Source organism: Daldinia childiae (assembly GCF_008694065.1).
Source record: "Daldinia childiae strain JS-1345 chromosome Unknown Scaffold4, whole genome shotgun sequence".
Taxonomy (NCBI): Eukaryota; Fungi; Ascomycota; class Sordariomycetes; order Xylariales; family Hypoxylaceae; genus Daldinia; species Daldinia childiae.
The window spans coordinates 2,256,342-2,272,184 of NW_022984645.1; the positions used below are offsets into that span (position 1 = coordinate 2,256,342).

Consider the following 15,843-nt stretch of genomic DNA (forward strand, 5'->3'; position numbering starts at 1 on the left):
AGATTGGAATCGGATGAAGATTGAACATTGAAGTTTTAAGTAGAAGTGGCGCTAGATCAAACGAGGTTAGATATTGTGGCTATGTGCTTTGCCAAGCCTTCTTATGCCAGTTATCTAATCGTGCAACACGCCAAGGTCACCAAAGCCAATCAACAAAGAGTTGCTAGTCTTAGTTTTGGTGACGGTGTTCTTGTGTGACGTAATTCGTATAAGTTCAAGTTGTCGTACGACTTGCCATCAAAGCCAGCAAGCCCTGCTAAAATGAATATTCCTTGATATTAGACATCTCCCAAGAATTGAATGTAACATTAAATACTCATTACCGCCTTATTTAAATACCTTAGTTATAGAAAACTTCTCGTCTGTATATATCAACTTCTCACCGAACATCATTATAAACTTACCAAGTCATTGACGTTACATCTAAACATCATAAAACACAACCAAAGGTAAGCCAAAAGTCCTATTCAACGTATGACAAGTCAAACCATAGACTCACCTATCAGATCAACAGCTACAAACACAAACCACAACAATGCCACTTTTCTACTCTAAGAACTTCGGCGGTCGCCACTTCGGCACCAACGTTACTGCCGGTCGACACGGCGTACGTCGAGGACCGTGGCGGTTCAGCTTTGGAAGGTTCAACTGCTTCAGGGCCTAATTATATTCACGGATAAAAGATGAGGAACTTGTTATGGGATAAGTTAGGAGGAGACTTGAATCTGGTTCACAGCAGTATTGCGTTCAAATACTGTTGTTGGGGTGGAGGAAGTAATTTGCAAGATATTCCTTCGACGAAATGATAATGGATTTGCTATAACGTATGGGTGCATGGGACGAACTGCTTCGGAAGGGTTTATAATTACACTTGGTAGAATGGAGTTGGGACTCGCATATATGGCTTATAAATTCTGGCGGTGATAACTTGTGTGGGCTGTTCTTTGTGACGTTATTCTTGTTATGATCCTAGGCAGAGATACCTATATAATGAATGTTATAGACTTGATATCCTTGTACCTGTCGCTGTACCTGTTGTCATGGATTTCATCTTTCATTGGAGTACATCGAGGTCGAAAATTGTATACTCTATTTTATCAAACCTTTTACTATGAGAACTATATAAAGAATATTTTCAAAAATTTGAATTTATTAGAAGGGTAAATCTTCATATATAAACTGAGTGCACTGTGGTTAAAGATAAGTTGAGCCTCACATCTCATAGCCAGGATTTCGGAGATGCGCTAGAGGCTGATTGATAGGGACTAACTGCGCTAAGACCCCGCAATAAGGTAATCATTTTCCAACCGGGGGGGAGAGAGAGTAAGGGGATAAGGGGATAAGGAACTGATTAGAAACCTACTCTAAAATTCATAACGCGTAACAAATTAAAAAGCGAATCTGCTCGTGAGTTACCAAAATAGTTGTTGTTAGTGCACCGTCACACTTGATAACCCTTCACGATGTGGTAAGCTTAGGATTTTACACATAAATTTCTAATATGAAGGTTAACCATCGTACAGCAAGCACGTCTTAAATGCTCAAGTTGCGATCCGCTCGCCATGCTGTACGTTCTTGAGATATTCGTCTACGCATGCCATACCTACGAACCCCCTCATGGCCTTAATCGTTTACACCCACCGCTTTAGATGCCTACTGACGCCCCCTGCCTAGGTAAAAAATGGTTTGACTGCGCAGAGTGCCACCACGAGCAGGAGTCGCACCAGCTGCTGCAGAGCTTGGAGATGACGTTCGCCTGCAAGAAGTGCAAGAAGTGCTTCCGCAAGGACGCCCAGGAGTTCGAAGAGGCCGACGAATACTGCCCCCACTGCGATAACCACTTCGTCATCGATGCCGTCGTGCCGAAGCCCGCTTTAACGGTCGAAGGCGAGGATGCGGATGGATAACCGTATGCTCAAGGACGAGCGGGTAAAAGGAAATCAGAACAGAACTATTTTCGACATCCAGAGCGACGCGGATAAGCTCGGTTGAAGAAGGGGGACTCAGGTTATAATTAGAAAATTACGACGAGCATGATTCTGGGTTGCAGAGCGATGCATTTACATGATACCACACACATTTAGACTTCTAGGACAACAGAATGGCAACAAGAGACGGAGGATGATGCATGCTTCTGGGCGGGTAGTGTACAGATAGTGACATGCCCTATGATTTATTTTCTAGAGGTCTGTAAAGCTTTGGCTACGTCTCATGTTTAATCACTGCCACCTTGCTCTCTAGTCAAAATGGCCGCGCTACCTGTTCCTGGTGTCCGGCCGGTCTTCTTCTTGGCGGCTTCCTCTTGCTTCTCTTGCTCGATGTTCTTGACGTAACCCTCGATATCTTCCACCGGTAGCAGTTCCAGAGTCTTTCCTGGAGCCATGATGGCGATTTCGATGTTCTTTGCGCCCGTCTGCACGACTTCTAGTAGCGACTTGATAGCTAGTCGAATGGTCGCCTCGCGATCCATGTCTTCCTTGTAGTTGCGCTCTAAGAATTCTCTGACCGTCTTGCTCGAGCGGCCGATAGCATTTGCCTTCCTGTGTATAGTGTATTAGCACATATCCTACCCTGCCGCCATCGTAGAAGACGAATAAACATACCATGCGGAGTAGATACCGCTCGGTTCGGTCTGATAAAGTCTGGGTACTTTGCTATTTTTGTCGAAGCCTACGATCATCGTGCTGATTCCGAAGGGTCGCACACCACCGCTCTGCGTATATCTCTGCTGTACGCCGGCGACGTACTTGGTGATGTACTCGATTGATACGGGATCCTCAACCGTGAGGCGGTGCGATTGCGCTTCTAGTCGCGCCTTGTCTACTAGGATTCGAGCGTCGGCATTCAGACCGGCAAATGCGAGGCAGACGTGGGTGTCGATGAGACCGATCTTAGAAGGAGTAATGCGTGTGTCTTGTAGCTTCATAGCCGACCTCTTCTCGCAACCGAGCACGACGATATCTGCGCCCTTCACACCGACCGCGCAGGTACCTGGACGGCATTAGCTTCGAGCGATTGAGCTGCTTAGTAGTGTTTGTACCTCGCTTGACGGCTTCACCCGCATATTCCACCTGGAAGACGTGTCCATCCGGACTATATATGTGTCAGAAAGGTATACTACGTAGTGCCCTCGTTTAATACGAACCTGAATACTGTAGGTATATATAATTAGCTAAGCTGCTTCGTCGTTATGAACGTTAGTTGGGAAAAAGAAACTTACCGGAAAGGGCTCTGTCGTATCCTGACGCCATGGTGAAATGTATTAAAAACGAAAAGGTGTAAATGGAGTCTGAAAAGGTAAAGGTACGTGGGGGAGCTTTGGTAAAGCTCGAGGAATGACCTGGGAATTTGGCGAGGTTTATGGTTTACAAGTTATGAGAGTACGCAAGGCTGCCAGAGTTACGAAGCTCCCTGCAGCCAAACGCTAGATGGAGACGCCTGAAGCTCAAGCCACAGATAGCACTGATTTGAGAAAGCTAGGTCATGTACGTACCTACAATAAGGTACCTATGTACCTATATGTAGTATGCACCGCCACATTTGACCTCTCACTCAACCTAAAGTATTTTTGATTACGTGATCAAACTTGTGTTCCTAATTTGCTTAACTAAACACTTTGGACCTTATTTCCTTTTATATAACACAGAGTTGGTCTTCTTAATAGAACGATCTCACCAAAATTAGCCACTAGATGGGAAGGCATTATCTATTTTACAAATCCATGTCTAACGGAAATTCGTGGCTGTGCCTTAGTCCCCGTCCCGTCTCCGTTACGCCAGAGTTACTTTTACCAATGTTACCGTACCTATCCAAACCGCTTGACATCAACCCATTTGTTCTCTTGTAAATATGAACTTATTCCGCGGCCTTTTGCTTCCAATCTACCCTTAAAGCCTGTACACCATAGACGTTCTAATCCCACGTCTTCAAAAAGTTCAATTTCATCATAAAACTCGTTCACAACCCAGAGGGGAGCAGCTAAAAGATCTGGCTGCCTCGTGGTTTCGAGGGTGAAGTCTAAACTTCGGCACACGTTTTCTACAAGGATTCTCGTCTGAGAAGGCTGATATTTCCGTATATCTATCCCTAGAGGTATCTCACGCAGCATACCGAGACCGCCGGGCGACCTCTTGCCCTCAGATTCGACGATGGTATTCAGTATCGTATATATGCACTGATGAAATCTGATAAGAACAGCCCAGTAGTAAACGTGAACCAACCCCATCAACGGCGAAGGGAAGTTGAACACGTTGGAGAAGGGCACATGTGCGTCGCAATGTGTCGCGTCTGCCGTCCAGTATAGCATAGATCCCGACTCGTTGGCCCTCTGGCGCAGCATGCTATACCAGATATCAAATTGGTTCTCGATGCTGACGCAGTAGTCCAAAAACTCCTTTTCCTTTGGGTGGTGAAAAGTAGACACATCTAGTGATGTTATGTCTAGGGATGTTATGCAGCTCGCTTGCGAGAAAACCGATGGTAAGAGAACGACTATGTCTAGTAGATCGTCGAACGGCGTTCTAGGATGTCGTTCCCATGGTACGACGGTCCACTCGGGAGAGCAAAGGAAGGTCGGCTGACGGTTAAGCAAGGCCGCCCAAATCTACCTCAGATATCAGTAACCGCATACCCTCGAGCGGTTGCTTACTTACTGCACTGGGCCTATAGACGCGAGCAAAGAAATGGTGCTCCGGGAAGAACTGGTACGCGGCGGGGCCCCGGTCGCGGATCCGGTCGGCAAGGGTAGCCGAGCCTTTCCAAGGCGCCTCGCTACCATAGGCGGCCGAGGAGTTTTGCTAGACCCCTATTTCAGCAAATTTGTCGGTTAGAGGAATTCCGACGCACCTCGTATAAGAATACGCAAAGCCCTTCCGTGCTAGTACTAGTCGTCTGCCTATTGCCACTCTTCGGGGTAGTTGGATGAGACAGCGAGACTTCATGCTAAAGGGGTCGAGGCCGAACTTGGGGTTTACGTCGAGGGCGCGGAAACCATTTAGCGACAACCTGACATCGTCGTCTCTGCGTGGCGACCCGCTTCCCGGCCGAATCGCGGAGTCGAGGTCCGTCTGAAGAGCGACAAATCGAACGCGATGCGATCCGGCAGCCGACGACAACGAAATGACGTCGATCCACGCGGGCTGCCATGGCTCGGTAGCGATGAAATCTAACTTATTTGCTTGCTGAATCTCCTTGCCTTTGGCTCTTTTGCCCTGCTGGTTTCGTGGCGGATGAGACGAACATCTCCCTTTGTCGTCTTGAGTACCGACTATGAATACGGTCTAGTTCGCATCCGACTATCAGCCATTTATCTCCACGATTTCTAAAAACAACTAGGATGCGGGGACGGGGAGCATATGGAAAGCTGACTTGGGCATCAAAATTTATGGGAGTGTATTCCTCGGTCCGACCAGGGGCTAGAAGTTTAGTTACTAACCTCCCTCTCGTATCCGCCGCATTCGCGACCATAATCTGTGCATTTCTTGCAAAATGGTCTCCCGTTGTCGCATGCGACTCGTCTAGCTCGGCAGGTATTACAGCCCTTGTACTTTCCAGGAACGCCGACCATGGTGAATATCAATTTCTGTAAGACGTGTTAGCGCGCTAAACAACGCCTGCCTTATTACATCATACGTGCCTAATATTGGCTTGCCGAAACTTGGGGGACAGACCTGTCAGGTGGATACAGCTTTAGGTCGTTTGCGATACGTCTAAACTTGCCAAACCTTAGAGGTAGGACTGGGTGTGGGAACCCGTGAGATATAAAGAATTTCTAGGGTTGGTACATTGGTCCTGCAAGGATAGGTATCAATGCACAAGTTCGAGACGATCAGCCGTACATAAATTCTTGCACGACGCGGCTTAGCTCCGGCATCTACAAATAGTCTACTAGCCCGGGGTCTCGTGTCTATGTTAGGAAGCGAGCCATCATCGACGTGAAGAGACAAGTATAGTAACGCCAAGGGGTTCTGACTCTCGAAATATCGATCTGACTCTTGGTACGTGGTAGCAAGATGTACCTTTTTGTTTTAACCACGGGTGCCCTATCAGCACGACGGATTCGCGCGGGAAAATCGAACCGACTCCTGGTAAAGAACCGATACGATTCGGTTCGCAGGGGATCGTTCGTCCCCTGTATTACTCATTATTCTCCTACCTGCGTGTCGCGGTGTGTGATCGTGGTCGACAGGTCTGCTGGGGGCTTCCGTGGGTCTGACCTGCAGCCACACGCTGACATGAAAATATCGTACGCCCTCGACGCCCTGTAGGGCTGTGTCAACAGGGGTGTAGAGCCAGAAAAACAGCCACCGATAAAGCTACGATGTATCTAGTACATGAATACACTATAGGTAGGGACGAAATGGCGGGTATGGGCCAGTGGATGCTCTTCGACTATTTCGAAGCTTGATTCGACAGCGCGAGATGAAGGTTCTAGTGGCGTTTTCGTGCAACGGTGAATTAACTCAAATCCTTGACCATCACATCGTCTACAACATCCCCCCCAATAGAGCAGACCAATCGCCTTGACCTAACTCATTATTTCTCCCCACCGCTACCACCACCTCTTCGGGATTCGCACAGTCGGTACTCCCAATAGCGCCGCAGATATTTTCTTATTCTGCAATGCACACGAGCTGTCATCTCTTCCTCTGGCTCGTGGATATAGCGTCATGAGCACGCATCGGGTCTCGAGGCTACGGGGATTTAGTTTTAATATCCGTTCGACATCGATAAAATTAACATGCCGACCGTAAGATTTAGTTTGAAAGCCTATCGTTTCCAAAAATAATTCGAAACGGACACTCGACTTTCTTTTGATGAGAACTACACGTGGCATCAGCTTTGACCATCAAGCGTGGAGGTGTGCTTGGCTTCGCAGACATTGGCCCTCGACATTACGGACTGAGCCTGGCCGGTAAACGGGACGTGGTTCTCCCGAGGCCGCAAGGCTACGTACTTCAGCCGACGTCGCCATGATCTTAGAATTACTCATATGCGCAAACAGCTATCAACGTAGCGTGTCCGGTTACACTGCCTACTGCACGTGGCATCGGCCATGACGACAGCTCGCTCTAACCTACCGAAGGACGCAGAGACGACAGGGGAAGCTTCTCCGTTTGGTTGCTTGCAGTAATAATCATGATATTCGAGAGGTCTTCGGTCCCCCGGTGTTTGGGTCGTCGTAGTTAACAAATACGATCCTTTTCCCTCTAATCCTGCAATCCATCATTCGTACTCTCTGTCTCTCTACCTATCGGCCACGAAGAATCTTGCCGGTTTCGACGGTCTTCGAGTATTCTAAAATTGGAGAAATTAAAACCCTTATCCTAGTTCGATCGCTCACGGTCGAGAATTCCCCGAGTAGAAGGCCGCAGCGACCGTGAAAACAGGGATTGTCGCAGAGTTGGTAGGAAATTACATGGGGAGCTAGCAACTCAAGTCGAGCCGATGACACTGATCTGATTTTATCGCGGCTGATGCACTTTGCCAATGAGAAAGTCAGCTCCAAAGCTTTCTAGCCAGTTGGAGTATCGCACTCTAGACACAGTCTACTACATCAGACAAATTAGAGTCATGATAGAAGGCTTGGCTGTCAGCACACTGGAATTTGTGCATACTGCGTATGGGGTACATCCGATCCACGGCTCTCTGCCGTAGGAACTAACTGGCGAAAGGCTACTTCCTGGCCCTTTCCATCAGGCTTACTATGCTCGTCACGTAGCTCAACTAGTATCGATACAACAATGTACCTCGAGCTAGTAGGGAGCTGAACAGATAGGAGGATGGGATGCAGTGCTTATCCATCCTACGGCACGTTCATCTAGCCTGGGGGGGTTCCCGACGGTTTGGAGAGCCACCCGGAGATATAGACGACCTGCCTGATCCTACTCTAGGATTTAAATGCGGACGTAGCGTAATCTGGCAAAGAAATCATACATTTCACGTGTCGACGGCATTAGAGGGAACGCGTCGTACCTAGTTTACCTAACCCTCAACTAAACATGGACATCTGCTTTCTTGGCATTATCGACGTGTCACATAAAATATTGAAGAACGCCACCGGCGCGCCTCGAGCAAGGACAACGCATGTCATCACGAACCGTTGAAGCACATAAAGTAAAACCCTAGTACGTGGGGTCTCTTGTATTCGACAGCCGCAAATTTGACCGGTTTAGATTCCGGTTGGAGCTCAAAGGGCATCAAATCTCTTGGAGATCGTGACTCGCAGGGATGAGCAAGGTAGATGTGATAGACCTGGCCTAGAGATCGAGACGCAAAAATTTGCTGAGTAGCTGAGACGAGCCAGCCAAGTAATCTTGGGGACTGGCAGTAGACGAACAAACTAGCTTACGACTTACAAAATTTCTTCTCTCACATGCGCGAGGTTAAGCCACCTACGGAAGCGTTCACGTTCCATGTTTTGTTGAAGAATAGCCGGCAATTGGTAGTTGTCTGTCCTTAGAGCTTACGCGGGGGCGATTTATCACGAGTTTAGCCTACTCAGCTATTTTGCGAGACACCCTAGAGGATATCTCACGAATGATAAGTCGTACGCCGACCAATCTTGTTTCCACATCATGCTTTCATGCTTAAGAAATGCCTGATATCAAATCTCTAAGCGCACATCAGGAGCAAGCCACAGTTCTATTAGCCAATACTCTGCCCTCGGGGGCCTCTAGGCAGTGCCATAGCTGGACGCAATAGCAAGGCGGAATTTAAAGGACTATACATATATCGGCGTGTGTGACGAGGGACGTCAGCCTCCGGTCCCGATGGCGTTTAGAAAGACTTGGTGCTCTACCTTATTTATGACCCATATCGTCGGGAGCTGTAGGCGCGAGCCCGCGAGCTGGGTGCGTACGGCTTCCATCCTCAATCGAAGGATGCTCGAGGGGGATCTAGTGCCGAACGAATTGTGCAGGCGGATGGCGGATGTTAGGCGCTACGTGATGGTTGCACACAGTGGCAACGACCTTATGCCGGGCCTTTTTGTCGCGTCGGATCCGACTACATGACCGAAACGTCCGCGCCTATCACCTTCTCTTACCATGCTGACTTATTAGTTACCTTTTGCTTCGCGTTACACAAACCTCGTAAGACGTAGGATTTACACAGCCGCGTTTTCTAGGTGGAACTTGACCTCGCGTAGGGTACATTTACCGTACCTCCTATTATTATTTTTATGCGCGCAGCTGAGAGCCAAATCTATTGGCTGCAGTATACTATTTGATAGATAGCAGTCTCGACGGCGAGTCTTTATCTTGATTCCTTCCCCTTTCCTTCTCAAGCCAAGAAGCTTCCTTTTCAACAGACATCTTCTCCTCCTCTGACGCACGTAAGCGACCCGTCTACTGCCGAGTTAACCCCCTCTTGACAACCGCCTATCATAGATGATCGTGTAACATGTATACCCCAACTCGCTGCACGTCTTAGCACAATTGTCACATACCAACTGTTGAGTTAAACAAGGTCTCTTCTGTTTAATAAGCCTGGCTTAACAATTTTACGTATTTGTGACACCAGCCCGAGTTATACAAGAGGCTCGTCGATCGTATGCAGCCGTGACCGCCCCCGCGCTACCCCCCTCCTCCCCCATAATGCTTCAGCCAAGACCTGGGCATTTGCATCAGCCTTGCTGTCATTGATTGTTTTGGTATTGTCGATCCTAATTCTTTAGTGACCGACCGCCGTGCTTGTATTTCATTCTTTAGCTATCCCAAAGGTCACTCGTACAAAGAGGGTAAGAATATCAAGATATATACGGGTGTATCGTACCTGACGATTGGAATGCGCGCGGTCCCGGTGCTGATCTAAAAATTTCGGCTGGGGTCGTTGTCGGTCCCGGCTTTTAGCCCTCCAAGCCTAATTTAATCTCAGATATCGATGCTATTCGCAGAATCGCATGTTTGCCCTACATGGTATAAACATTATTTATAGGAACCTGAAGCGCAGTTCTAGCAGGCCGATCTGGATTAGACTTATCAACTGCAATGCCAAGTCTAGCTGCTAGCATCTTCGCACTTGTTATTTTTAATCTGTCAAAACCACTACGATAACGTCAGACAAACCAAATTCTAACTATAGCTATCTAACCGTTGTTTCGTAACTCCGAGTCTAACCTCCGTCGGCGGGCTTAAGATATCATCTTTATATATACCTCCTTGTATAGAACCCGCGATGTAGGATATGCATAAAACCAGCTTCGTCCCAAGTGGAGCAGTAATCTCGATCATCCCGTGCGGGAATCGGGTATGAAGCAAATCTTTAAATCCCGGGCGCCTGGCTTTGCGAGTCTTGGCACCTCCCCCCCCGCTACGCTTACGTTCCCCAGACCCGGGTTTCATTCCATCCGTTTGATTCTTTATTAATAACTTTGTGATATCGTTACTAAAGCTCAGCTTGCTTTTACGTAACGAGCTTTGTGGACCTCCACAGAATTCCTTCTAGATACGCCAATCTTTTTAGGCCGACAATATTCAAGTTTTTAATAAAACTGGACAAAAGTACGACATCTACTCGACCGATATAGTTGCCATCATGTTATCTTAGGTACTTTATTTATACCGGCCCATCGATTTTCGAAACACGATGTCGCGAAAGACCGTATATACCATCAAAATCATCAGCATTACTACTGTGTGGATCTCGTCGAGATAGATATTTGGGAGGATGAGTCGGTTCTCTCCTCATCCCACCATCAAAATGTTTCATAACAGTTGCGACATGACTGGCCACTATAGCCATTCAAGACCCGACGCATTCAAAGCCGTCTATCTCCAGTCCCCGTAGCCGCCTAGTCTGGCAAACAGGCAAGCGGGATAGCTCTAGTGTTTTCTATGGTGACGTGTAGGTCGTACAGGCCAAGTATAGCACAAATAAGCGTTGAATAAACTCCTCCCAACTACCGGCGATGTAACAAGAGGAGCTAAAGCTACGTTAACTCACTTAGTGGGTGCTCTCGCAGCTTGGTGCCTCTGGTCGGGGGGTCGTGTTACCCGAGAAAGAAAATAAGCCGGTAGTGCTGTATGTTGTAATCAACGGAAACATCCCCAGAGTAGTACAACGCCGTCTAATTATTAGGTACGTAAACGAGCATATTTATCAGCTCTCATCTTGGCTGGAATCGCCCTGTTTCATTTTACCTTAAGCGGTGTAAGCTTATTTCTCACAGTCCGAGGGTCGCATACTTCTTCCCTTAGAAGCATCATCGAAATGTTCCCTCGCTGTTCTCTGCTGCCTACGCGGACCCCGAGCTCCGATCGCTATATGCGCCAAAAGCTTGGAAATGCGCAAGAAGGATCTGGGTGACATAGCCGGATGGGAGGTAAGCACATAGCGTAGAAGGCTTATATATGCTTAGTTAAGTAACTACGAGTGGCGATGTTCTAGTACTAGAGCTTTCGTACGAATAGGTGCTGTTCTAGTTCCAAAGATCACTGTCGATGCGTCTTCTAGAAAATAGGATGCGATGTAGAAAAACTTGCTAGTTGATGTAGGCTTTGAAACCATCCGGAGTTGCGTATCCGCTTCACACGGCGCCACCTTCTTTCTAAGACTTCCCACACGGTCTAATGTGGCCGCTTCTGACCAACATATCATCTAGGAGTTTTATATTGCCTCTTGGACGCGCATATTGCATGGGGCCAAGTAGATAGCCGACTATCTTTTCATTAGAAACTTTGTACGCTGAGATCTGTCCGTACTAGAAACATTTAGCAAGTTTTATCTCCAAAATTTGAGCGAAGGCTCCCTGAAATTTGTATTTATGTTGCTGAAGCTTCTTATCAGATATTTCCCCTATTGTGCGTGTAAAAGAGGCTTCTTACTTCTACATGCTATTTCTGATACTTGAAATGGATTTGTAACTCATCTATAGATTACAGCTTTGCTTCCTTTTAGTTTCATGTATCTTCTTCGTGGCATAATGCCAAGTATGTAGAAGTAAGTCAGGCTAGGGGCTTATAGCCGTAACGGATTGTAACAATACTCGCGTAGATAAATATATTTACTTCCAGATATTAATATACGATAGAACTTCTAGACGATGGGTATATCCTTAATTACGAATTTGGAAATCTGTCAAATGTCTTGTCGTCAAATAACGATTTCGATAAACTCGATAGCTACAGCCTTTGAGACGTTAGTACAGGTTACGCTATGGTAGTATCGATGTCCTAGGAGGTAAACTAAACGAAAAGCTTACACTTTGGGGGATATCAAGGGGCTTTGTAATTATTTTGGTGGGTTTCCTACCCTCGAAAAACTCCTACATCTTCCGAACAGCCCCTTTAGACAAGTCCTTGCGAGTTTTCCATCTTACTTTAAACCCCCAGCTCTTCTTATGGAATACCGGAATCCGTTCACGACTCTTACATCGATAAAGGCAGAGACTGCAGCAGTTACGAGGCCTCAATCGCATTTTTCAGTAAATTCATCCACAGATTCCACGTCCGAGGCATATCAAGATATAGAACACGAAACAACGTAAGTATCTAGGATTCCTCTCTTTATTCATATCAAAGAAGCCTATTAGAAAATTTCCAATCTTGGTCTCAAGGTTTCTTACTTTTAAAAGGTTAACCCTAAGAGTTGCCTCCGGGGATTCTAGCCCCTAAGTACCCCACTCTGTAAGTTTGCCATAACCTTTCGAAATATATTCATATTCTACTTCAAAGGCGACATGTTAAACTTACACGCTTTTAGTACTTCTTTTCTAGACAGTTGAAGATATCTTAGGGCCAACGAACCCTTGGTCCAAAACCATCCAAAATCCCTATACTCTAGAGATTAGGATTCTCGGAGTCATGCCATGGTGTTTTTTCCTTGTCATATGCTACATACGAACGCCAACCGCGCCAAGACCTGATCTCCTGGGAAATTTCCGTATCTATTAGAATATATTGACGGGCGGCTCGTATATTATGCAAATGAGGTCGAATTCCACTGAGGAAACACCAGTCCGGTGCAAGCTTTTCTCTAGTCATTCCTGGCTACCTGGCGGGCGCTAATTGGATAGAGTAGCTCTATAGATAGGTGATGCTATGGAATGCTATGGATAGGCTGTAGAGGACCTCATAGTCGATACTTTGGCTCTGTTTGCTTTAAGGAAGCATTCTAAACGTCGCATAGAGTCATCTACACGCACTTAGGCGACTGAGCATACGTTTATCTACCTAGGTAGTCTTCGAGCCGTTGGACGTAAACCAATTTATCATTATCGTTGGCGTTGAGTAGGACCTGCCAGTCACCCATGTCCTCGGTAATTTTCTGTTTAGTCCCAGAAGCTGCTACAACATACAGCTTAATACTGCGAAATATTTTGGCAGCTTTGCAGAATACCTTTACTTGAGCTAAAGTGGAACTCCTGGATTGGCGCAGGAAACAAGATAAGCCTTAGTGGGACTACCGAGCATAGTTGTGGTGATCGCTCTGGCATGATACCGGGGATTGGGCTAGGAGTTAGTTACATAGCTTGTACAAATTGGCATCTTTATTCTCATGTATCAAAGTATATCTACCCAGGTACTTATGCTGCCTACTAAGCCTCGGCGGGGGCTTGGTGTACTGCATGATAGTAGCTTCAGACCCTCGACCACTGATGGCAGCGTCGCCATAGGGACAATAGGGCATATGGCAGCTAAGGCCGCATGAATGGCAGGTGTTCGTCACTAGGCAACAAGTTTTCGTGACCCGTGCTGTCGCGTTCACCGCCCCACGAACTTTTTGCTAAGAACTAAGTTCCCTATCCTTCGCAAACAATTATTTTTCTCCCACATTCAACATCAAACCCTCCCATCACACACAACTATCATCGACTACTATACATAGTAGTTTGAAACCACTTTTTTACGATGACAGGAAGAGCAAAAGGCGGAGGCCATAAAGGCCATTCGTCAAATTGGAGTAGCGCCCGTCACCAAGATCCGGCTGGTTCAAGCCGTCGATCAGGTCAGATCGAAGCAGCATTATTCCACCCCAGCAAGCGAATCAGGACATCAGCTCCTTTACGCGACGACCGCGACGACCGCGACGACGACATCTACGACGACGACGACATCTACGACGACGAAGACATCCGCGATGATGAAGACATCCGCGATGATGACCGCGACGATGATGACCGCGACGATGATGACATCCGCGATTACGACAACCGCGACAACGAATACCAAGAGGACGAGGATCAAGACATGATTTCCCCCCTCTTAGATTCCTCGGGTGAAGAAGCAAGGTCTGACAGGTTTGTTATCTTCTATTCCTCCGAGTCTGATCGACCACGAAGTTCAAAATCCCGACCCTACTCAAAGTCGGACAAGGGCTCGAGGTCTCATGGAAGCTCGTATTCTCGCCGAGACTCAAAGACACGCCCGAGTCCTAGATCCTACCAAAGCTCGCAATCCCGTTCGGATGCCAAAGCCAGCCAAAGCACCGGTCGGAAAAGGCAGAGAAGCCCCACTGATTTTGAAGAGGGTAGTTCTACGTATCCCCACGAAAAATCTGGATTTGCCTCCATTCACCGCGCATATAACGACGAATCAAATCGCATCTCTCAGCATACTGTAGAACATGTAGCAGTAGAAGATCGCGCCAGACGAGATTCATTCGGAGCCGTCTTCCGTCTGTTCCCTCGGTATTACGATTGTACCTATGATCAATTCATGGGCATGAAATACCAATTGACACTCGACTGCTCTGAGAATCCGTTGGTAACTATGGACAATGGTAAACGCATCAACGACCCTTTCCCGTCCAAGGCCTTCTCGGAAGCCCTCAGATGTCTTATCACCCAGAACATCTGGCTAGGTAACCTCAAGCTCCTAGCTACGTGCATCCAATATATAAACCGAGTACGCACTCATGACGCCCGGCCTTGGAGGCTGGTCGACTGCGACCCCGAGAGCATGTTCTTCAAGACGTGGATACGCGTCGTCGAGAGCAACCCCGGTCGGGCGACTATGGAAGATCTATACTCCCAAGTGAAGCAAGAGCTTGGCCCCAAGAAAGGTTTCTATCAGACGTTCTTCGACCAGATCACCAAGTCCGTCGAGTCAAAGATTCCCCAAGGTAGAGGAGCCCGGGTATACAAGTCAAAACGCCATAACGACCAAGATCCTTACTTCATCCGCGTCATCGACATGACCATACTCATAGATGCTCTTGACAATATGAGCTTTTGGGGTTTCCCCCTTTTTCGAAGCACCAAGCTCACATCCGCCATCATCCAACAGATAAAGCCGGGTCAGGACTATCCGTCGGATGAGAATCTTTCTGAGGCGCGATGCTACTCGGTCCTCTCGGAAAGAACCCACCAAAGAGCTGCAGAGCTTCAGGCCAAAGCTGAAGAACTTCTCGAAGAAGACTATTCTAGCCCCAAACCACGCTCTGCTAGATTTTAAGAGCTCCACGGCGTCAACACTCGCTTGACAGACGGGTAGATAGGTAGCAATGATAGTTTAATGGAATACAGTCGGGCCTAAAACCCATCTTCGCCCGTAACTAGGATCATTACCTCGTAACCCTTAAGACTCACCTTAATTAAGCTTCTCTCGTCTTCTTGATAACATTTTTTTCCTTCTTCTTATCCTTGCCCGGTTACTCGCTTTGTGAATGCTTAATAAATAATAAGCGGAGTGATCTAGTTACTAACATTCGTTCCTGAAAACTTTGCTGTGCCTTTAGCTTTTCTCGTAGGATTTAGAGTCCCTAAATAGTTATTGTAAGTCGTTTACATCTCAGGTACATGACCCTTGAAAAACGGATCATTCAGCCGATGTTCTTGCAATAGCTCTCTAGCTCTCGAGTGGAATCCTAGTTTTCTGAAATCGAGGGTAACATGTAAATGTC

The 15,843-nt window shown here is 47.1% G+C and overlaps 3 protein-coding genes across 3 annotated transcripts; 2 read left to right on the plus strand and 1 right to left on the minus strand.

Annotated features, from left to right (window-relative positions):
* Nucleotides 1-1,463: 1,463 nt before the first annotated feature.
* Nucleotides 1,464-1,907, plus strand: GL218_04928 (uncharacterized protein; the record flags this gene model as incomplete). The annotated part of the gene is made up of 3 exons (XM_033581560.1): nt 1,464-1,468; nt 1,524-1,567; nt 1,675-1,907. 3 exons carry the CDS (start codon nt 1,464-1,466, stop codon nt 1,905-1,907), a joined length of 282 nt encoding a protein of 93 aa, XP_033435758.1.
* Nucleotides 1,908-2,215: 308 nt separating this feature from the next.
* Nucleotides 2,216-5,566, minus strand: GL218_04929 (Proteasome subunit alpha type-4; the record flags this gene model as incomplete). The annotated part of the gene is made up of 9 exons (XM_033581561.1): nt 2,216-2,540; nt 2,604-2,991; nt 3,041-3,093; nt 3,146-3,152; nt 3,221-3,241; nt 4,111-4,603; nt 4,653-4,770; nt 4,846-5,279; nt 5,435-5,566. 9 exons carry the CDS (start codon nt 5,564-5,566, stop codon nt 2,216-2,218), a joined length of 1,971 nt encoding a protein of 656 aa, XP_033435757.1.
* Nucleotides 5,567-14,657: 9,091 nt separating this feature from the next.
* Nucleotides 14,658-15,395, plus strand: GL218_04930 (uncharacterized protein; the record flags this gene model as incomplete). Its single annotated transcript, XM_033581562.1, has 1 exon — nt 14,658-15,395. One exon carries the CDS (start codon nt 14,658-14,660, stop codon nt 15,393-15,395), a length of 738 nt encoding a protein of 245 aa, XP_033435288.1.
* Nucleotides 15,396-15,843: the final 448 nt, after the last annotated feature.